Source organism: Typopeltis vanoorti, chromosome 10, assembly GCF_054136105.1.
Source record: "Typopeltis vanoorti isolate ZY-2024b chromosome 10, IOZ_Tvanoo_1.0, whole genome shotgun sequence".
In the NCBI taxonomy this organism is placed as follows: domain Eukaryota; kingdom Metazoa; phylum Arthropoda; class Arachnida; order Uropygi; family Thelyphonidae; genus Typopeltis; species Typopeltis vanoorti.
Window position 1 is genome coordinate 40,976,741 of NC_143558.1, and position 24,101 is coordinate 41,000,841.

The following is a 24,101-nucleotide window of genomic DNA, read 5'->3' on the forward strand; positions in this document are numbered from 1 at the left end:
TTGTGTAATCTTCATGTTTGCACATGAAGTATTTTCATGTGCAAACATTAGTCTACTGTATATAAGAGCTGTTGATTTCACATCAATTGCACCAATTGATGTGAAAATATTAGGGGAAGGGCCATTATCCAAACGAGTTTAGACTTTTATTGAAGTCTCGTCATTGGAGTCAAACCTAGAAAAATATCACTGCAGAAGTTTTATATTTTCTATGTGCAAGTTATAAATTGGCATATTACCATATTATTAAATAATCTGACTCAGATGTAATTGCAAAAAGTTTTACTGCAGGGCTACAAATTATTATATTATCCCTGCCAGGAAATTATATTCTTGTTGTGAGGATTCTTCGTGCAAATTTTAGTATCTTCTTGGAACTGTTTTTTACTAATACTTTCCATATACATAGTTTTCTGCTGAGGTGCTCTTGATCACAGCATTCCATTGGCTGTTTGCTTATGGCATGTGTATTTTCCCTAGGTGTTGATTACCCCTTCTTGTCTGCTTACAGAGACTAGTGTTTTGCTCACTGGTAGGTTTTTAACTATCACTCGGTGGAACCAAGACTTTTGAAAACAAATCCTTGGGAGAGATTTAAACAACAGAGTAGGAAATCAATCCCACTCATATAGAATTTGTTTGAGAATTTTGTTCCAACTTAAAAACATCTACAAGTTCACATGGATAGGTCACAAAAAATAAAAGTCTAATTGACTATGTCATTTCTAATCATATCTTCATGCTACTGCAGGATATGCTGACATGCAAATTCAGGGAAACTTAAGCAATTATGGTGGAAGCAAGTGAGTTTGTGTGAAGGAACCCATGAAGCAAGTGAGTGTGAGAATGACCAAGTAAAGAATCTAGTATATCAACCAAAAATATGAATAGGGTAGTCAATTCAGAAAGTAAAGGTGGGTGGGGGGAATAAAGGGATGTTTCCATTTCTATATACTAATGCCGGAAGGGAAGCATCAGGAACAAGAGGGAGGAATTTTTGATATTGGTCAGTGCAACCTCACCAAAAGTTTTATAGGCATTAGTGAGACTTGGCTAACAGCAGATGATGTAGTTACAGGGAATGAATGTGAAAGGTTTAGTATTTTCAGGGAAGATAGGATTGGGGAAGGAGTACTGCTGATGATAGCAGATGAACTGCAACCAAAAAGAATTGGAGACATGTGGGAGGGTGGCTGTTCATTTGTAGCAATCTGATGTGAGATTAAGACCAATAAGACAAAATATACAGTTGGTTGTTGCTATAGGCCAGGGAGTTCCACAGATAATCTGGAAGACATGCATTGCCATATTAGTACAATGAGTACAGGTCGAGTGATTATTATGGGGAGACTTCAACTATGGAGATATAGACTGGAAGGAAGAAAGATCACGTGGCAGGAAGGAAACAGAATTTATACACCTGCTGAGGGATAATTACTTAAGGCAGCATGTGATTGAGGGGACTAGGGGTGGGGGAGTATTGGACCTGGTCATAGGATCAGAAGAGCTATCCATAACTAAGGTGACAACATTGCCTCCAATTACTGAAAGTGATCATGCAGTCTTGTTGGGAGATTGTAAAACATGGGGAATATTCTTTCAAGAAGGGGTATTTGTGGAACTACAAGGCAGATGATTATGACATGCTTAGGAAAAAGCTTAAATCTGTACCATAGCATAAAACACTGGAGAGTAAGGATGTTAGTAGTGCATGGGATATTATTAAGGATCATCTAGTAGAGGAAGCAATATTAAATTGTATACCTAGGGTAAGGAGGGTTAATTGGGTAGGAGTTAGATGGATGGGTAATATCATTATTACCCATCTTATATCATTATTACAAAATGCTGTGGAGGGTATATAAAGAGAAAGATGACCATCATGGCAAGGAAGAAAAAATCAGATTATTAGAAGAATCTAGCCGAGCAGGCCAAAGGAAATTCCAAAAAGTTCTTTCATTATGTGGCAAGTAAAAGGAAGAATAACTATGGAAGATTAACCTTAATGAGTGATATTGGTCACAGATAAAACAGTTGATTTACTGAGTGACAACTTTGCAAGCATATATCTTCCTAGTGAGGTTACTGCTTTAACATATGTGACAAACACTAATGTGGGAACACAGGTGGATGAATTGGAGGTTCCTAGGATATTGCAGAATCTCAATGTAAACACAGCTGTGGGATTAGATGGGATATCAGCTCTGGTTTTACGATAATGTACCAGGGAACTGGCAATGTCTTTAACTAAGTTGTTTAATTTAAGTCTCAGCTCTGGTAGAGTTCCAAGGGAGTGGAAAGAAGGCAAAATTATTCCTTTGCATTCTAAGACTGAAGTAGCAAATTATAGACCAATCAGTATCTCAGGGGTGATGGTAAAAGTACTAGAAAAATTGGTAAAAAAGAGAATTCAGTAATGGGTAGATAAAAATGTGATACTGTATGAGAGTAAACATGGCTTTGTGAAGAGTCGGTCATGCTTTTTATAATAGAGTAACAGTTCAGTTGGATAAAGGAAATGGCTACATGATGATTTTGCTACATTTTGCAAAGGCATTTGACAGAATACCACATGGAATACTATTATGCAAATTAGAACAAATGGGGATGGACATGACACTGGCTGCTTGACAGATATCAAGAAGCGGTATATGGAGAAGCAGAATCGAGGCAAAAACAGGTGACTAGTGGTGTGCCACAAAGTTCCGTGCTGGGACCATTGCTGTTTAATTTGTACATAAATGATATAGGAAATAACCTGAAAGGAAATATTCAGTTGTTTAATGATGATGCAAAATTAGGTAGAGTAATAATTAATCAAGGCAACGTGGACAGCTTGCAGGACGATTTAAATAGGCTGTCAGTATGGGCAAAAGTTAATGGGTGTCAGCTTAATGTCGAGAAATGTAAAGTTATGCATTTGGAATAAATAGCATAATAAAACTGTTTATTAGCTCTTTTAAATTTAAATTATGAACTATGTCTGCCTCTATCGATATAGTTGCTAGACCAACCAGTCTTTCTTTGGTCAATGCTGCTTGCAAATAATTTTTAATCAGTTTAAGCTTGGAAAAACTTCTTTCTGTACTTGCTACGCTCACAGGAATTGTTAACAATATCCTTAGGGCAGCTGGGATAAATTTCTACAACATTTTGGTTATATATATATATGATAAAATTTGGTGAGGACCACTTTTCTCTTGTGTTATTTTTGAGAGAATTTTTAATTCTTCAAATAAATCTATTGCATCTACAACAGATGTAAAATATCTTGTTGCCCTAATACAGCACCTACCACACTATGGCTGAGAATGAGCACCACTTAAGTGGCATTGTGAGGCAGGCTGCCTCTATGCTACACCCTGTCGATTGTACTGCCAGTAATTTACAAGATTTGAGATACATAATGAACAATCCTTCATGAATGACTACTGAGAAGTGAAAGCAAGGTGTGAAACAGACAGCAATGGCAGGTTATTAAGACTTGCATATGATTGGTGCAGTATTAACAAAAGATCTGCTAGAAATGTGCACGATGGCATTCTTTTCCAGAACAAGCCAGTCTTGTCAGCGTTAAAAATTTGATCATCTGTGTAGCCTTCCTTCTCAATAAGCTCCTTCAATTCATTAGGAAATAATTCTGCAGTTTTAGTATCAGCACTTGCACTTTCACCTTGGATTCTTACGTTATGGAGTCCCATATGCTTTTTGAAATTGTAGAACCACCCGCGACTTACTATAAAAGTTTCACTGGTTGTACCTCCTTCATTTTTGCTTTTATTATGTCATATAGACTTGTTGCTTTTGCCTGGATTATCATTTGATTCAAAGGAATCTTTTTCTGATTACAATCTTCAATCCATATCATTAGAAGGCATTCCATATTTTCCATTGTAGAAGATCGATTTCTCGTGATCACTTTTGACATATAAAAAGCAGTGCTCGTTCCATGTTGTTTAATCTTTTCTTTGCTCTGAATAATTGTTCGTACAGACGACACATTCATTTAATTCTCATGTGCTATTTTAGCAAACGAAGCGCCATTCTCGTGACATTTTATAATTTCAAGTTTCTTTTCTATTGTCAACCACTTGCGTATATATTTTTTTTTTTTTTGTTACTCCAACAGTGTCTTCTTTGTTTTGTCTCTTTTCACTCATATTTAAATAATAATTTGGGTTTACAGTGATACTGCTGGACCTGGCTAAGGCATTTGACAGGATACCACATAGAATTCTAATCCATAAACTACAACATATGGGAATGGATATAGGGTTGGTGAGATGGAGAGGTGGGTGGTTGATGGAGAGATATCAGAGAGTAGTTTATTCAGGAGTAGAGTCCAAAAGATGGCCTGTGACTAGTGGTTTGCCACAGGGTTCTGTTCTTGGACCACTGCTGTTTAATTTGTTCATTAACGACATAGGAAAGGATCTAAGAGGAACAGTTCATTTGTTCGCTGATAATGCAAAGTTAGTTAGGGCAATAGTGCAGAAGATGTCAAAATCTTGCAGGAAGACTTGGATAGATTGGAGTTCTGGGCTAAGGAGAATGGATGTCCATTTAATGTGACAAAATGTAAGGTTATGCATTTTGGAGTGAAAAGTTTAGCAGCAGTATACCACATTTGTGGAACTTTACTCCATGTTGATGAGGCCAGGGACTTGGGAGTGTTGGTGGACAGGGAGATGAAGTTTAGGGGGCACATTGCAAAAGTGGCTAAATCAGCTCATCAACTCACTTGGTTGCTGAAAAATACTTTGATGAACAGAGACAAGCAAGTTATTGTACCTCTTTACCGAGCCTTGATAAGACCTCATCTCGATTACTGTGCCCAGATTTGGTTACCGAGGTTTCTTCTTGATGGGGAGGAGGTGGAGAGGATCCAGAGGCGAGTGACCAAGTTGATAGCAGGGCTATGGAATGAACCTTATGAGAACAGGTCGAAGATTTGTGGGTTGCAGAAATTAGTTGATAGGCAGAAAAGGGGAGATATGATTGAGACATTCAAATTGCTGAAGGGTTTCTATAGGATTAATTTAGAGGATTTTTGAGATCAGGACTGGTGGTGGGAGAACTAGGGGACATCTATGGAAGCTGGGCAAGAGTGTTAGAGCTGGGTTCTTTACTTTTAGAGTGGTAAATGAGTGGAATAAGCTGCCAGAGTCTGGTTGCTATGACAGTGAATGAGTTCAAGGCAAGGTATGATAGATACTGTGAGAATGTCGAAGAGTTGTGTGGACATGATGTTTAGGGCCTCACTCGATGAGTCTAAGGACTCCCTGGAGTCACCCGTAATAATAATAATAAAATATTAAATACTAATATTAGCGTAAATAATAAGATGCTGCTGAGAAAGAACATGTCTATGTGAGAGCCAATCGAATAACTACTGCATAAACTTGGCTCTCGACTGTCACTTGCGTCGCCCGGGAGTCACTGGTCAGTGTTGACAATGTTAGTGTAATAATGATAAGTGTAATAATAAAAACCACGTTAGACCAAAACCCACGTTGTTCAAAACCACGCTATACAAGATATTCCTGTATAGTGTTTTGAACAGCTTTTCTGTTGGCACCTTGTCATATGCTGTTTCCAGATATACGAAACTCAAATAAAGATCCTTGTTATATTGCAATGATTTTTCAGTTATTTGTCTTAAAGCAATAATCTGATTCTTACAGCCTATATTTGACTAAATCGAGTTTGTTCTTCTTCAAGCTTCCCTTCCACAATTTTTTTCTTATCCTTTCTTAAGTATCTTTACATATAAAAGTTACTCAGTGACTACATTGCATAATTCAGATGACCAGGTTATCTGAATTATGCGATGTAGCCACCATGTAACTATTATACTCCATGTTTGAGCATTTTAGGTTGAATATAATCTATTTCAGCTGCCTTTCCATATTGAATGTTTTGGATGGCTTTTTCTGTTATATAAGTATTAATATGTATTCCTGATTGCATTCCTGTTAAGTGTTTTCTACCACTCTGCTGATACTGCTTGTTTCATTTAGCATTTTTTCAGCGTAATTACTCCAGACATCTGGAATAGTTTTCATATAAACTTTATCGTCTCTGATTCCTTTACAATACTCTTTCTTCCATTTCTAAGCTTTTTCAATAACCTCCAGAACATTTTACCGCTTTCCTGAGATTTATTTTCCATGTTCTTTCCAAAGTCTTCCCATGACCTCTGTTTAGCTAGTTTAATGCAGTGCTTCACTTTCTTACATTTTTTCTTTATATTCTCGAAGAGCACATGATGACTTACTTGTGAGGAAAACTTTCAATATGCTTTTTTCTTTTCCTTCACTGCCTCTTGAAACTTTCTGAGTCCATCTATTCACCCCCTTAGTCATTCTCAGAACTATCATATCTGTGGTATATTTTCTTTGATCAAATGTTTTATTTCTAACCCAGTTCTCAGATCCATAAGTTAAAATTACCATAAGTACCATGGAGTTCTGATTTTTCTATCCTTACAGATTATATCACCACATGCCTCTCTGGCTGAAATAATGTTTTCTTCAGGGTTTGCCACTGAATCTCCATGGTTTGGTTCTTGTTTACAGACTTTTTCATTTTTGAATATGAGGGTGGGCTGAAAAGTTGTAATAATCACCATGAAATAATTGAGGTATATGACATGTCTTCTTATATATCCTAAAAGAAAAAGAACAAATTATTACAGTTTGATGAAACATGGGATTAAAGGTTTTAAGATGTGTTCTTTCTTGTGGTTATATGAGTTGCTTTAATATCATTTTTGTTCTAAGTGTTTATCCGAGCTTTTCAGCCCCCCCCCCCACATGTTTGTTTATTTGAATCTACAGCTCGCCTCTGATAGCTGTTCAACTTAATTCATTTCATAATTTTTTTACTCTTCAGTATGAAATTCAATTTATCCTACTGAAAACTAAATGCTGATCACTTCCAATTTCAAATCCTCCGTATACGTTTGTCCTCAACAAGTGGAAAAACATTGCTATCAACAATAACATAGTCAGGGTTTTATTTCTTTCATCTTATTTCCATGTGAATTGAATCTGTGCACATTTTAACAGAAATCCAGCAAGTACTTTCCATTATTATTATTATTATAGCTTTACTCTTTCCTCCAAATTTTCCGAAAACAGTTTTGTATGTCTGGTAATCATTTCCTACTACTGTGCTGTTTAAATCTCCAACAAGAACCAAATTTTTCCTTTTTTTATTGTATCAGATGCTTTCTCTATTCCTTGAAAAATTCCTCCACTTCTGATATTTGTCCACAGCACGCTACTTTATAATACCTGCCATTCAAGATTATCTTGGTATTCAGTGCCGAATACTATAGCTACTCTTTCTTTTCTCTGATTGTCATTGCCAGAATATAACAGTTTGTATTTGTTGCTTAGAAAGATCTCACTTGTTTATGTCTTTGTTTTAGTCACATCTATTATATTGATCTGGTACTTATCCAATTCTTCTGCTAGTTTCATTTATTTTCTTTGATGCTTCTTATGTTGATAGTACTAACCTTGAACTCTGCTGATGTTGAGTTGGCATGTGTTCCAGTAGCTGACCTTTTTGTTGTTAAAAAAAAAAATCAGCTACTGGAACTGACTTTTTCACTTCCAGTAGTCAGCTGGAACAGTGGGGCTTTGTTTAATGCTCTGTGTAATGCCCACTTGGCATGAAATCCTGTCATATTGTAGCATTATTTCGCATTTTGGTTTAAGCCAATAGAATACAATTTCATTGGCTGGTCAGTTCTCTGCATTCCTTAAAAGGCTACATGTCAAATATAATTATAAAGTCAAAGCTATATAACTTCCCATTTATATAGCTTTGACCCTTAAGCACCCCTTTGACAAATGCTCTAAAAGAATACAGACAAAAAATGTAAGTGTGCTAAGCTTGGAATAAAAGTAGCTAAATTTATTTATTTATTTATTCTTATGGCAAAAGGAATACAAAGCAGCTACAGGTCAATGTCCAGTCCAGAAAGCCAATTCAGGGTCTCATCACCTTGTGACCACTCCACTCATTCATCACCTTGTGGATATCCTGGAGGCAATCGCCATGAAATTGGTGCCTTGGGCAGTCATTCACAATATGAGTGCTTGTTTTTGCCACGGGGGAACAGTTACAATAAGGGTGGTCTGACAGTCTCCATTTATGTGGTAGGTAGTCACATCTGCCCTGGTTAGTTCTGATCTTGTTGACAGATGACCAAATCTTGCTAGGAAGAGCTAAACCAAGCTGCAGAGTACAGGGGATCTTCAACCAGGAAGCCATTTGTTGGAAGATTGTTGGACCAGTGTTCTCTCCACATGTCAGGTGTTGATGGCAGGGCAGCTGAAGCGAGTTCGTCGATGGACCATAAAGGCTTTCTAGATTTTAAGCGAAGACTAGGTGGATTTATGAGTCTGGTGCAGGGGCAGGAGTGGGTTGCTCATTGCTTTATCAAATTCTTTAATCGAGGCTTGTCTTCTCCGTATGTTTGGTGGAGCAATGTTAGATAGGACAGGCAGCCAGGAGAGAGGGGGTGCATCTCACTGTCCCATTAATTGTGCGCATAGTAGAGTTTAGCTGGGTGTCTATAATATTACTGTATGCATTTCTTTCCCAGACAGGGGCACAATATTCTGCTGCAGAGAATGCGAGGGCTAGTGCAGGCGACCTTAGGACTTCTGCACCACAACCCCAGGTTGTTCCAGCAAGCCTTGAAATGATATTGTTTTTCGTTGTAATTTTGTTGGACAGGTTGGTGATGTGCCTTTTATAGGTTAGGCTTCTGCCCAGGCTCACTCCAAGGTATTTCGGGTGAGGCTTGTGATCTACCATTTTTCAACACAAAGAAAGGTTGAGGTGTCGATTCACCTCTGCATTGTTCAGGTGAAATACTGTGGACACAGTTTTTGTGGGATTTGGCTTCAGGTACCGCTGCTTGAAGAACTCTTCCAGGATGTTCAGGTCTGTGTTCAAGGTTGATTCCAAGTTGGCAAAGGAGGTAGATTGGTGTAGGATCGCTAGGTCATCATCGTACTTATACTTGCTTGAGCTGGTATGTGGTAAGTCGTACATATAGATGTTAAAAGTAAAGGGGATAACACAGAGCCCTGAGGGAGACTGTTGTGAAGGAATCTGGCTCTTTTTTCCACCAATATGACCCAGATCTTTCTGTTGGAGAGAATGGATTCAAAAAACTGGAAAGTTTTTTTGCACCTTATAATATTTCCTAGCTTTAGGAGGAGGTCCCTGATCCAGACTCTGTCATAAGCTGATGTTAGGTCAATGAAAGTGGCTCCAGATTTAAGTTTCTTTTGGAAGCCTGCTTCAATCTGTTTTGTTAGGGCCAGGACCTGGTCACAGCAACTTCTTCCTTCCTGAAGCCAGCTTGTTCAGTTGGGAGTGCTCTTTCGATGAGTGGTGAAATTCTTTTAAGGAGAATTCTTTCAAAGAGCTTAGAGGTGGAGCAAAGCAAGGAGATAGGTCATAGATTTTTCACATCATTTGGATCTTTCCCTGGTTTGGGCACGACAATTATTTTGGCTTCCCACCACAGATTTGGTAGTTTACCAGTCATTATAATTTCTGAGAAAAGGGCGGCCAGCCATGTTTGGCCTTGTTGACCGAGATGTTTTAGAAACTCAGGGAGGATACCATCCACTCTTGCAGCCTTGCCATACTTGGTGAGTTTTAAGGCTACCTGTACTTTTCCTGAGATACTGGGTGTACAAGTTCAGGAAGCTCTGGCCCGTCTTCAGGATTTGTCTGATGGAAGATTGCACAGTAATTTTCCTGATAGAGCTGGAGCGTATCTTGGAGATTTTCAATAAATGATTAGCCATTTGATCAGGAGTCATCTTTGTTGTTTTGTGTGTTGTTGGTTCTGCGCCACCTAATTTTCTCAGAAGTGACCAGCTTTTCTGGCTAGATGTGGTGAAATCGAGTTCGTGGATTGTTGAGATCCATCTTTATTTTCTGTTTTTATAGAGTGTTGCTATGAGCTGCCTAGCAACAGTTGGGTCTTCAATCTCTTCATATTTGGCTAAAAGTTTCTCAGTTTCTCAAAATAAAAGTAGCTAAATAAAAATTAAATATGATAAAGGTGACATAAAAACTGTAGATAGATATTCTAGATCTCTGGAATAATTACTTTTAAAGACTGTTAAATGAAACAAGCCGTGACAGAAGAGTATTAGTAAATATTCAGGAGGAATGCAAACAGGAGTACATATCAATACTTGAAGTAGAAAAAAAGTTATCAAAAGCCTGAGATGTGGAAAGGCAGCTCGAGTAGATCATATTCAGCCAGAAATGCTGAAATATAGAGGTATAAAAGTTTTGTAGCAGTTGCAGTGTCAGAAGGCCAAATTACGGATAAATATTCTAGGGATGATTTTACAAGTATACTTGAGAAGATGATGATAAAAATTGCAGAAGAGTAACTTAGAGAAGAAGAAGAAGCAGGGTTCAGGCCAAATGGAGGTTGTCAAGATCAGATTTTCAGTTTACAGAAATAGTTGAGAAATTTTGGAATATAACAAGGATGGTTCTTTAGTTTTGTAGATCTGGAAAAAACAAGGTGCTAGAAGAAAAGGTTTTCAAAATGCTCATTTATGGTTAGAATTGAAGAAAATACAGGAAGATGGTTTGTAAAATCAGGTGTAAGACAAAGGTATACACTACTTCCAGTCTTATTCTTCATCTATATTGATCACATTATGAAAGAAAATGGCATTAAACCTGATATTAGAATCAGAGATATCAAACTTAGCTCTTTGATTTATGCAGATAATGTTGTACTCCTAAACAAATCCAATACAAGTTTCCTGGATTCACTAACTAAATTGAATAACAGATGTAACAAAATCTTCAGTAAGAAGACAAAAATTATAAAACAGGCAGGAACATAGAAAACTTCAACTACAATTTTGATAGAGAATTTATTTCAGTTATTTAAGCACAGTTTTTTGTTAAATTGGCAAAGTTAATTAGTAAATAGTAAGCAAAGTTGTATTATGGGGAACTAGCTGAATAAATTTATATGGAATAAGAGAGAAATTTGCCAAAACGCTAAACTGGCAGTATATGAGATGGTGTTAAAACCAGTTAAGTTATGGACTTGAGAGTTGGGTTAGAAATAAAGCACTTGATCAAAGACTAGCGACCACATAGATAAGAGAGTTTCAAGAAAAATTAGGAGAGTGCAGTATCTCCTCAATGGCAGAATCATATTAAAAATGAAGATATTATAAAGAAACTTCAGATTGCTAACATTCAAGTATGTGCAAACAGAGCTTGTCTAAGGTAGTATGTCACTATTAACAATGGCAAGTTTTTTTTTCCTAATGTCCACATTTTTAATATGATACTGCCATTGAGGCTATCTGTTTACTTCCTTAGTCATTCTCAGAACTAAGTCTCATATCTGTGGTTCCCTTTCTTTAATCAAACGGTTTTTTCCTTCTTTTTTTTTCTAACCCATTTCTCAGATCCATAGGTGTTAAAGTAGGTTTAAATACTGTCTTTAGTATTTTGACTAATTTCTCTCTTATTCCATATAAATTTATTTATGTGGAGTAAGATTTATATATTTAAATCTTACAAATTTATTCATCTAGCTTCTTACCATACTAGCTTTTATATTCTGTTTATTTCCAAATTTAATTTGCCATCTTCACTAAAAATTGTGTCTAAATAACTGCAAGATTTTACTTATGCAAATGATGTTGCACTCTTACACACATCTAGTGCAAGTCTCCAGGAATCCAACTAAAATGAAATAGGGCCTCCATTCTCGATGGAGAACCTATTTTACTTATTCTATAGGTTCTCCATTGAGAATGCAGCTGAAGTTTTCTGTGTTCTATGTGCCTATTTTCTTAGTTTTGGTCTTTTATTGCTGGATTTTATGCCAAATTTGTTACAGCTGTTATTCAGTTTTAGTCAGATTCCTGGAGATTTGCACTAGATGTGTGTAGGAGTGCAACATCATTTGCATAACGCAAAGAGCCAAGTTTGATATCTTTGATTCTAATATTAGGTTTAATGTCACTTTCTTTCATAATGCAGTCCATATAGATGATGAATAAGAGTGAAATTAGTGTACATCCTTGTCTTACCCCTGATTTTCTATCAAACCATCTTCCTGTATTTCTTTCAATTCTAATGCTGACTTGCAACTTAAATATAGATTATGTATTGCCCTGTGTATTCCCTTTATCCCATAGAAATGCAGTGTTTTGAAAAGTTTTTCTCTGGCACATTCTTATGTCTTTTCAAGAACTACAAAATTTAAATACAGATCCTTGTCATATTCCCATTATTTCTCAACTATTTTTCTTAATCATTCCTCCAGAGTACTTGCATACACTCAGTAGGGAAATACCTCTTCAATTCTAACATTCATTTTTATTTCCCTTTTTATAGATGAGTACTATGAACACACTATTCAAATCATCTGGAATTTGATCCTCTGAATAGGCCTTCTGAATTATGCAATTCAGTCACCACTGTAAAATTTTTATACCTTCATATTTGAGCATTTCTGGTCAGATATCATCCATTCCAGCTGCCTTTCAACATTTCAAGTTTTTGGTGGATTTTTCTACCTCAAGTATTGAGGTAGAAAAATCTGTTTGCATTCCTCTTGAAAATTTACTCCTGTAAATTTTCAAGAGGAATGCTTTAGTTTTCATGCCACTTTTATCATGTTTGATTCCTTTTACTGTACTCTTCCCTCCATTTCTAATCTTTTTCAATTAATTTTTCAATTCCTCCAGAATGTTTATGCCACCTTCCTGAGATTTATTTTCTATGTTCTTATCAAAGTCTTCGCATGACTTCAATAAGCTTAGCTCTCATACATTTGTCTCTTTATTCTTTTATGGCATCTGTTGACTTATTTCCTAGGAAGTATCGGTATGTTTTCTTCTTGTCCTAGACTGCTTCTTTAACATCTTGTGGCTAACATAGTGTTTTTTTTTTTTTTTTTTTTTTTATGTTTGCAGATCACAACTTCATCCCATACTTCCCTAGCTGAATCAATCGATGTTTTCTTCAGAGTTTGCCACTGAGACTTCAAGGTTTGGTTCTTGTTTTCAACTGTTTCATTTTTTTCTTCAATAATGTTTGTATAGTTGGTCTACCCTGTAAAAGATGCTCAACTTTAGTTGTTTTTAAAACTTTCTTATGTACTGTTTTCAGTGTGATATTCATTTTTATCCTACCTAAAACTATGTGTCGAAAGTTCATTTTTCACTTGGTTAGAGTATAATAAATTTAGTTTAATCCTTTATCCAAGTGTGAGCAAACAAAGTTTGCACCTGAAAGTATCTTCAGGACTGGGGTAAGGTGGTACAACACCAGGGCAACTCGTTGCAAAGGTGGAGCAAGTTACCAACACTCCATTCTCAGTATCTCCTATAATGCAAAACACATCTCCTTGCGGATGTCTAATGTTATGCATTAAGGGAAGGGCCACTACCCAGACTAGTTTCGACCTTTATTGAGGTCTCTTCAACAACGAGTTGCTCTGGTGTTGTACCACCTTACCCCAGTCCTGAAGATACTTTCAGGTGCAAACTTTGTTTGCTCACACTTGGATAAAGGATTAAACTAAATTTATTATACTCTAACCAAGTGAAAAATAAACTTTCAACATCTTTCTCTAAATCCAGAGTAATTTATTAAAAAAGGGTGGCACACCATTTGGCAACTCCTATAGGTAGAGATGACCTGCGAACGCATCTGCCTGGTATCTCAGCTTGGGCCTGGCTCCCACTGAAGATTGCAAAACGATGAAGACAAAAAAGACCCCAGGGCCAGATGGACTGGGGATAGAATTCTATAGATCTATCTGGGACCTTGTACTGCCAGCACTAATAAAGATCCTTAACGAATTCCTCACTTCGGGAAACATCCCCGAGGAATTCGCTAAGAGCTATACAATCTTTATCCCCAAAAAAGACCGAGATCGGACCTTGTCAAATAACTGGCGTCCCATCTCCTTAACTAACCTAGACTATAAACTTTTCGCAAAAATTATCTGTACATGCATTAAGGGCAGAATAGAAAACATAATAACAAGTTCACAGGTCTATGGAATTTAATCTCTTCCTGCTAAGAGACCTAATCAGACTGGCCAAGGAAAGAAAATACCCCCTGGCACTTCTCTCCACCGACCTGGAAAAAGCGTTCGACAGTGTCAGCCACACGTACTTACAGGACACCCTAAAAAAAGTAGGCATAGGCCCGAGACTTCGGCGTACAATTAAACATATGTACGCGGAGGCCTCGACACAACTGTCTATTAATGGGTTTCTGACAGAACCAATCCGTATAAAGAGAGGGGTTAGGCAAGGCTGCCCACTAAGCCCCCTTCTCTTTTCCCTAGCATTAGAACCCTTCATCAAAAGAATAGAGAACACCCCTGCAATTAATGGTATTCCACTGCCGCAAGTCTCCAAACAGTGCAAAATAGTAGCATATGCAGATGATGTAGTGGCCACACTCAGAGACTCTGAGTCTATCTGCATCTATCTTGACATACTGCAAAACTTCAGCATAGTCAGTGGTCTCCGAGTTAATGCACAAAAAACCAAAATCAAAAATTTTGGAAATTTCCATAACACCGGACTTCCCTACGGTTTAGCGCTGCATATGCAGCCGCTAACAATACTAGGAGTTCCCTTTTCTGACTCGCTAGATTTACCAGCTAAAAAATTACAGGAAATAAGTACGGAAAAGATAAGTCTATTCAAACGACCTTTTTCTCCTTTTATGGCAGAGCCACAGTGATAAAAGCAATCATTACCCCAATGCTGATGCATACGGTCAATATCACAGGCATCACACTGCTACAAGAAAACCAATTACCCAAAAAACTCATAGATTTCTTCTGGAATGAAAAAAAACATGAGGTTAAAAAACAATACCTGCAACTAAAACATGAAGAAGGGGGGTACGTTCTGCCTGATCTCAAAAGCTTGCTTTATGCAAATACATTCAAAACCGTACGGAAGGCCTTAAACTCAAACCACATTTCAGGCCTCCTAATTAGATATTTTATAGGACTTTTCCTCCCCCTCTTTGGAACCACAGACTATGCTGGACCCCGTGCAAGGGTTGTGCCCAAGTGGTACCTCGCACTAGTAAAATCACTCACAGTACTTAGAGACAAAGGAACACAAATCCTCACACACAAACCCAAAGCAGTATACTGGGATTTCTTCCAACTCTCCAGGCGTGATACACCAAACCTCGGGACAAACAATGAAATTTTCTTTAAAAACATCAAGAATAGCTGGGGACAACCTTTTCATCGGGATCTGGCCTGGCGAATAGCTTATGGGCAGCTCCCAGTGAAACAGGTTAAATCTAGGTACGTACCCAGTCCATGCGATCCCTTTTGTGATGTCTGCCGGGGCGTGGAAACGGTGGAGCATTTCTTTTATTTTTGCCCACCAGCCCAACGCGTCTGGCAAAGACTGAGCACAGCACTGGGAATCCCGATGCTATCACTTGAAGAGGTCATACACCTGCAATTCCCGCCACCAGTCAACAAGACCCAAAAATTCGCCATTTTTTTAATTAACGTCTTAAAGTATCACATCTGGAAGGTACGGGACGCAAATTTAATGTACGCAGGAATAAGGAAAGGTTTCTTTTTTTACCTTCCTAAATTTCTTGCGCAAGAGAGACATCTACTAGGCGACTTTAAATTTGTGAACAAATACTGCAAACCACCGAAAATATGCTTTCTTATATAGGGACGCATCAAGCCCTGTATATTTCTTTAGTATCTCCAAAACTCCACCTAACTCTCCCTAGGAAAAGTAACAACCACTCTGTTCTTCCTCGCCATAAAGCTTTCGCTGGCACGGTTTCCTTTACTCCAAATAAGGGGGGTAGATCTGAGAACTCGGGCTGCGAAGGCTTACTACGAGGCAGTGCTGCTCCTTGTGAGCGGCATCTCCCGGGCCAGTCTTCTACCCCATTCTAAGTCCCAGTGGTACCAGGTCTGTAAGTTCCTTATTTTGTTCCCTTTCAGTTCAACTGACCAGACCTTAAGTCCTTTAATTTTTATGTAATTTTAATTAAAAAAAAAAAAAAAAAGGTTCTAACTACAGGTCAATGGATCTCCTTCATAGATAACTGACAAAATTATTAAGGATAAATTTATAAGTGAACTTTAGTCAAAATTTTTATGGTTAAATTTTCTTTTTTTTTTTTTTTTTTTGAACAGATAAATAGAGAATATGTGTCACAGACCAATTAGCCATATAAGGCTAAACAGGTTGACTGAGGCCTCTTTTACCTCCTACTATCCTACTCTATCTTTCATTATTCTCCTCTCTTACTGTGTGCTGACCCTCAGCATGCTTTATTCTCCAAAGGCCTATGATGAGAGACATGAACTCCCATTCGACCTCAATAAAGGTCGAAACTAGTCTGGGTAGTGGCCCTTCCCTTAATGCATAACATTAGACATGTCCGCAAGGAGATGTTTTGCATTATAGGAGATACTGAGACAGGAGTGTTGGTGGCTTGCTCCACCTTTGCAACGAGTTGACCTGGTGTTGTACCACCTTACCCCAGTCCTGAAGATACTTTCAGGTACAAACTTTGTTTGCTCACACGTGGATAAAGGATTAAACTAAATTTATTATAAAACCATGTGATGGTCACTTCCAATTTCAAATTCTCTATGCACTCTTTTATCCTGAACCAGCTTGAAGATATCACTTTCCACAATGATAGTCATTGAGACTTTTATTTCTTGGGGCTTTTCTCCATTTGAACTTGCGCACATCTTTATGTTGGAAAATGTTAGTAATGAGTAGTCTGTATCCTTAGCAGAAATCCAGCATATGCTTGCCATTATTATTAGCTATGCCCTTTTCTCCAAATTTTCCTAAAATGTTCCTATATGCCTGGAATTCATTTCCTAATCTGCTATTTAAATCTTCAACAAGAACTACTTTCCATTTTTGTTCAGCATCCTCCTCTAATGATTCAAAAAATTCCTCTGCTTCTTCCTTAGCAGATCCTTCTGTGGTATTATCATAGGCACAAATAAGTTTCATTTAACATGTCTTATAAAAAAAATAAATTTAACTTACATTCAACTTACACATTTCAAGTGTGAGCAAACAAAGTTTGCGCCTGAAAGTATCTTCAGGACTGGATTAAGGTGGTACTACACCAGGGCAACTCGTTGCAAAGGTGGAGCAAGCTACCAACACTCCTATCCTAGTATCTCCCATAATGCAAAACACATCTCCTTGCGGATATGTCTAATGTTATGCATTAAGGGAAGGGCCACTACCCAGACCGGTTTCGACCTTTATTGAGGTCTCTTCAGTGGGAGCCAGGCCCAAGTCGAGATATCAGGAAGAAGCATTAGCAGGTCATCTCCACCTATAGGAATTGCGAATTGGTGTGCCACCCTTTTTTAATAAATTACTCTGGATTTAGAGAAAGATGTTGAAAGTTTATTTTCCACTTGGTTAGAGTATAATAAATTTAGTTTAATCCTTTATCCAAGTGTGAGCAAACAAAGTTTGCGCCTGAAAGTATCTTCAGGACTGGATTAAGGTGGTACTACACCAGGGCAACTCGTTGCAAAGGTGGAGCAAGCTACCAACACTCCTATCCTATCTCCTATCTCCCATAATGCAAAACACATCTCCTTGCAGATATGTCTAATGTTATGCATTAAGGGAAGGGCCACTACCCAGACCGGTTTCGACCTTTATTGAGGTCTCTTCAGTGGGAACTTAAGGTAGTACCACCTTAATCCAGTCCTGAAGATACTTTCAGGCGCAAACTTTGTTTGCTCACACTTGGATAAAGGATTAAACTAAATTTATTATACTCTAACCAAGTGGAAAATAAACTTTCAACATCTTTACACATTTCAAGGATCTCGTATGTTCTTAAGTTGAGTTTCACCTGTAGTTATTTTGTTTTAATTTAAAAGTAAGTTTATTACTCTAATATGGTCATTTCTGTAATTTTTTGAGCCTGTGTTGTCATACCTTGAATAATTCACTGTGGAACTGTGAATGATTAATAGATACTTGGTACATGTATTTCCTCAAATAACATCCAACTATTATTTTCCTCTAAAATGCTATTAGCCTCTTATGTGCACTTATTGTTTGACATATGAAGGGAATGATATCTGAGCAAATTGCTGCCCTTCTTTGTAGGCCACAAAATTTGCATATTTCATTGTCACATCAATTTTCCTGGTATTAATTGGCTATCTTATGACTTTTGGTAGAATTGTGTATATTTAACCCACCTACAGTGGGTTAAATATATACAAATGTACTATAGGTTTTAGAGCCTTTTGTAGGTGGAAGACACATTAAAAAAAAAAATTGATAGTTGCATTGTTTTTTAAATACTTAACAAGACTGTTACCTAAAGTGAATAGGATCCACTTTAGATTATATGGTATCATGAACTAGTTGATTAAAAAAAAATGCTGTAGTATTTGAAATGTATATCAATCCTGTCATTTTTATTTATTTGTTGATTTATTTATTTTTTTTTTGTCTGCAGAAGTTGATATGCTTCAATGTCCATCTTATTTTTAAAATTTTTCTCAAGATACTCTGCTGAGAATAAAAATGCCACTGCTGAAATTCTTAGATTAGTTGGTAAGATACATGAATTTGCTTGAGGTTTGGTTTAGCATAATCAGGTTATCAAGTTACATTTAATTATTAAATCAGACTAAAACTTGAAAGACTTCAAATCCCAACTGGGATGTTAGGAACTTTTATATATTCAGTTATCACTCTATATGAAACTTGTAAGGATGACAGGACTAATTTGCATAATGGACAGTTTGCTATAGCGATTTTTTTTTAAAACATAACATTGTACTTATGAAGATTTCAGCTGGACTTTTCAGCAAGTTGATAACAGTTTGCTGAAACACTCCTGCTCAAATCTCCTTATAGTTGCGTTTACTGTAATGAGAATCAACTGTAAGGACTTTTCAGTTGAGAGTGAGTTAACCATTCTCACACAAAAGTGGTGTGGATTTTCTTCCCAGAACTTGTTTATCTTTTTCTTTTTTTTCTTTTATCATTCTCTCTCTCTTTCTACAAAACGAGCTGACCAGAGAACACACTAATTGATACATACTAGACTATGAAAGTCATTTTAATAACTTCTGAATGAAAAATTCCTGATTTGATATCACAGTGCAATGTTGATTTGTTTTAGTGATCAAAATTGTGAGAGAGTGAGATCTTTTATTCTGGTTGTCTACATTATGATGCAGTTTCAGCATTTATTAAGAATAAATGGCCATTAGCCTACATTTCGTATTTAGATAAAAAGTATACAGTTTGAAATAAACAGAAAAAGCATAAAAATTTATTCAGCTTGTGGAGAATAGGATCCACTTTAGATTATATTGTGTCATGAACTATCTGATATAAAAATCTGTAGTATTTGAAATATATATCAATCCTGTCATTGACTCAATTTAGGATAATTTCAATGAAATGTATTTTTCTGAACCTGTAATTAATAATACTTAAACTAATATTAGTATTCAGAATATACATGTAACTTATTCCATGCAAATATACAAATTTAAATAAATTATTTAATAGAAATACAATTTTATAGGAACATGTGGATGAAGCTATCAGATTAAAGCCTCATGATCCAACACTCTATCATATGTTAGGAAGATGGTGCTATGAGGTAAATGAATTTGAATAGTTTGGAAAGTATAAACCAGTGATTCTTGATTTTCAAATGTGATTGGTTTCTTTTTATTGTGTTCACAACATGTTCAAGAATGCATGCTTCTAAGGAAGTAGATATGTCATTTTCATTCCTGCTGGATTAAATATTTGTTGGAAAGTTAGACTAGAAATACTGTCTGATATTCGGTGACAGAAATAATTTGTTTCATGTACATAAAGTGAAATAATATATTACCATATTTTCACTCTGCCCTGAATCTGAGATAGATGTAGCTTTTTCAGATTGGAGAGTATATTATACTTCTTGTTTTTATTTATATGTTACCAGGTATGCATCACAAATTATATATGCTTCTGTTAAATTCATTTTGACCTTTCTTCTCTCACTCATTTTATATAAAAAATCTGCTCTGGTTAGATGGATTTCTTGAATGTTGTATATTTATCTTTACTCATCTATTAGATTATCAATTTCTTTAAGTTATTTTAGTGGCCAAATAATTTAAAATGAACAAAGTTTATAACTACTTTGGCTGGATATCATTTAATGAAATTGAATAATTTGAATCTCTCCATAAAATGTGTTGAATGGTACAATATTTGTTTAAATCTGATTATTTTTACGTGTGTTGAGGCTTAAGTGCTGTGAAGAATTCATGTTAGAGGTTTAATGGAATATTAACAGCACTGAGAAAGGATTAAAACTTAATTTTAATACTTCCAATATTTCGTCTCTGTCACAGAGACATCTTTGGGGATTACAAAAACTTTTTGTAACAACACACAACAAATACAATACAAAGTGAAACTAAAGTCCTATCTAGGTGGTACACCCTCTATGGGCATTTGCAGGTGGCCTGGGATGTAAAGAGGGATCTCTGATAATTAAAGTTTCCCAAATTTTGGGAAGTTTAATGCAACAGTATTTGTTTAAATTAGGTTGATTCCTGAGTGCAGATGCAGATTCAAAGAATAGTCTTTCTTTTTTGAATTTATTATGGTGGAGCATGGTAGTTTTTTCCCAGGAGATTCTGTGGGATGTATCCAAAACATGGTCTGCAAGGCCAGACTGACCATAATCATGTTTGCAGATGTAAGAACTGTGTTCTTCTAACCAGATGGATGCTGACCTGCCTGTTTGTCCGAAGTAGGCAAATTTACAGGAACAAGGTACTCTATATACACCAGGCACTGAAAGAGGAGGGAGCTGGTCTTTAGTGGAGCAGATAAGGGTAGCAAGTTTACGGTGGGACTTAAAAGCTGTATGAGGTTGTACGTTTTTAATGATCTGGCTATTTTTTCCAAAGTACCACGGATGTAAGGAATAGTGATGTCATTTCTGAAGTCCTTCTGAAGAGATGGTCGGGGAATGGGAAAGGACTTGATTATTTTTTTAATTTTGTCATTATAGCCATTGGAAAGGAAGGTGTTGTGTATGTGTTTGAGTTCGGTTGACAGAGCAGTTTACTGGAACAAAGATTGTGGTCAGATTGTGGTCCCCTATTGGTCAGAGTTTTAATAATGACATATTGCTGGGAGAGTTTGTGAATGTATCTACCTGTATGAGAAGGTTTTCTATATACAGAGAAAGAAAGGTTACCATTAGGAAGGCGTGTTACTAAGGTGTCTAGGAAGGGTAAACTATTGTTATTTTCCTTTTCCATCCTAAACTGGATTCTTGGATGTAGACTATTAAGGTGACTGAGGAAGGAATCTAATGTGTCTGGACCATGAGGTCAAATAGAGAACACATAATCTACATATCTTAGCCAGATAGAAGGTTTTAGAGGGGAAGAGTCAATGGCTCATTTTTTAAAATTTTCCAAGTAATAATTGGCAAGAGGAGGTGAGAGGGGTTGGACCCATGGCAGTTCCCTCTATCTGTCTGTAGATTTTGTTCTTCCAAGAGAAATAACCAGAGTTGATGGCAAAGGAAAAGAGCTCTAGGAAGGAAAAACGTTTTTTAAGCGTGTTAAGGTGTCAATTAGGGGAATATTTGTAAATAAAGAGATGATGTCAAAGCTGACTAATATATCTGTATTATTTAAAGTAAGATTTTCAATTAAGTTTTTAAAATGGGTGGAGTTTTTTACATCAGATGAGGTAAGACCAGTGAGGGGTTTCAAAGAGATTATTTTTAATGGCAGAATTGGGCAAGAGACTTCAAAGCATACAGTAGAAAATACATTTCTACTGCATCTACAATAGAAATGTATTTTTAATAGCATTCATGATGCTGTCATACACAACTATAGACCTTTATATTTTGCTTTGACCATCATATGCATCTTTAATCAGATTGATATTGGTTCTTAAGTCTCTATAAATCTATTTTCGCTTTATATAATGGATGCCAGTTAAAATTATTAACAAAATAAAACAAAAAAAATTGCTTTTTTTATTTGAAAATTGTCATGTGGTAATAAATTAGTCAATTGCAGTGCTTTCCTATGATGTAGATTAAATAATAACTGTAGTTATAACAAGTTAAAAAATAAAATTATACCAGTGTTAGCTAAGATACTCATTTCATCAATAAAAACTGAGATATTTTTAAAAATATGCAAGTACATGAAAATTATTAATATATAAGGAAGCCAATATTCCCAAGAACTAAAAAATATATCATCATCGTCATCAAATTCCTGATATATACCCTCAAGGGGTGTACAGGATACGATAGTACTTCATTCAAACTTTACATCATTACTAACTTCCTATCTACAATTTTCCTCCAAATCAATCTATTACCTGTCAAGGCTTCAACATTGTTTGTCATATCTTATATTTCTAAGGCACTTTTTACCATATCAATCCACCTATATCTTGGTCTAATTCTGGGTCTTTTTCCTGCCAACCTGGCAGAGAACACTTGTTTTGCTAATCTTTCCTCTCCCATTCCATTCAAGTGACCATACCATCTGAGATTAGCTCTGCTAACGCATTCCTGGATGTTAACAATGTCAAGTTCTTTCCTAATATCCTCGTTTTTAATATGATATTGCCGTTGATGCCATCTGTTCACACCTCTAATCTTTCTCAGTACTCTCATATTTGCGGTTTCTAGTCTTTGGTCAAGTGTTCTAACCCAGCTCTCAGATCCATAAGTTAAAACTGGTTTCAACACTGCCTTGTATACAGCTAATTTAGTGTTTTGACTAATTTCTCGCTTATTCCATATAAATTTTATTCAGTTGACTTCCTACCATACCAGCTTTGTTGATCCTGTTGTCTATTTCCATATTTAATTTACCATCTTCACTAAAAATCGTGCCTAAGTAGCTGAAATGTTTTACTTGTTCTATAGGTTCTCCATTCACAATGCAGTTGATATTTTCAATGTTTCTGCCTAATTTCATTGTCTTTGTCTTTTTAATGCTGACCTTCATACCATATCTATTACAACAGTTATTCAGTTTAGTCAGGGAATCTTGCAGACTTGTAGTGGATTTATTTAGAAATATAACATCATCTGCATAAAGAGCTGACATTAACATCTCCAATTTTGATATCAGGTTTAATACCACTTTCCTTCATAATGTGATCCATATGGATAATGTACATCCTTGTCTGACACCAGATTTAACATTAAACCATCTTCCCATACTTCCTTCGATTCTAACTGCTGACTTACAATTCAAATAAAGACTAAGTATTGTTTGATAGCCCCATTGACAACCTATAACTGTAGCCATTTTGAATAGCTTCTCTTGGCACCTTGTCAAATGCCTTTTTTAACTTCCTGTGTTCACCATAGAGTTCTAATTTTTCTATCCTTACAGACTACCTCACTACATGCCTCTGGCTGAATCAATCAGTGTTTTCTTCAGGGCTTGCCACTGAATATCCAAGGTTTGGTTCCTGTTAGTTTAGTATCTCTATTGTGTACATCAAAATTTTATCAGAATAGTCCAGGTTTTTATGTATTATATATCTACAAGTTGTCTTCCATCCAGTTCATAAACTAGAAACTTCCTACACTCTTCAGTTGAATTATTTGACTGAGGCTAGCACATGTCTATTCATGTGTTCTTCTGAATTGTTTGCCTGTTTTCCTGAATAAAAAGCCAAACTTTCTAGGAGGAAAAATTCTGCAAATTTTATGAGACTGTCTACTTCATCATTATATGAAAAGTCTTTAATTGTTTTTTTTTATCCTAAATGAAATTCATATAAAATAGGATTTTCTATAAAGATGATCTTTCCATTTTGAGACTGTCATTGTTTTTGACTGAGCTGTCAAATGACTTCTACACTTTAAAAGGTCCAATCTAATATATCTCATCAATAACATCTGAATTACATAACATTCCATGCTATATAAATCTGACCTTTTTCCTTATGCTCTGTCTTCTGGACAATAGA

The 24,101-nt window shown here is 36.3% G+C and overlaps 1 protein-coding gene across 1 annotated transcript in view; it reads left to right on the forward strand.

The window, feature by feature from the left end:
* Positions 1–24,101, forward strand: part of LOC150102361 (regulator of microtubule dynamics protein 1-like) — a 213,409-nt gene that overhangs the window by 94,462 nt on the left and 94,846 nt on the right. Inside the window, exon 5 of the mRNA XM_090399337.1 lies at positions 19,654–19,731. Coding sequence (XP_090255463.1) covers positions 19,654–19,731 — 78 coding nt within the window. The remainder of the gene's footprint in view (positions 1–19,653; positions 19,732–24,101) is intronic.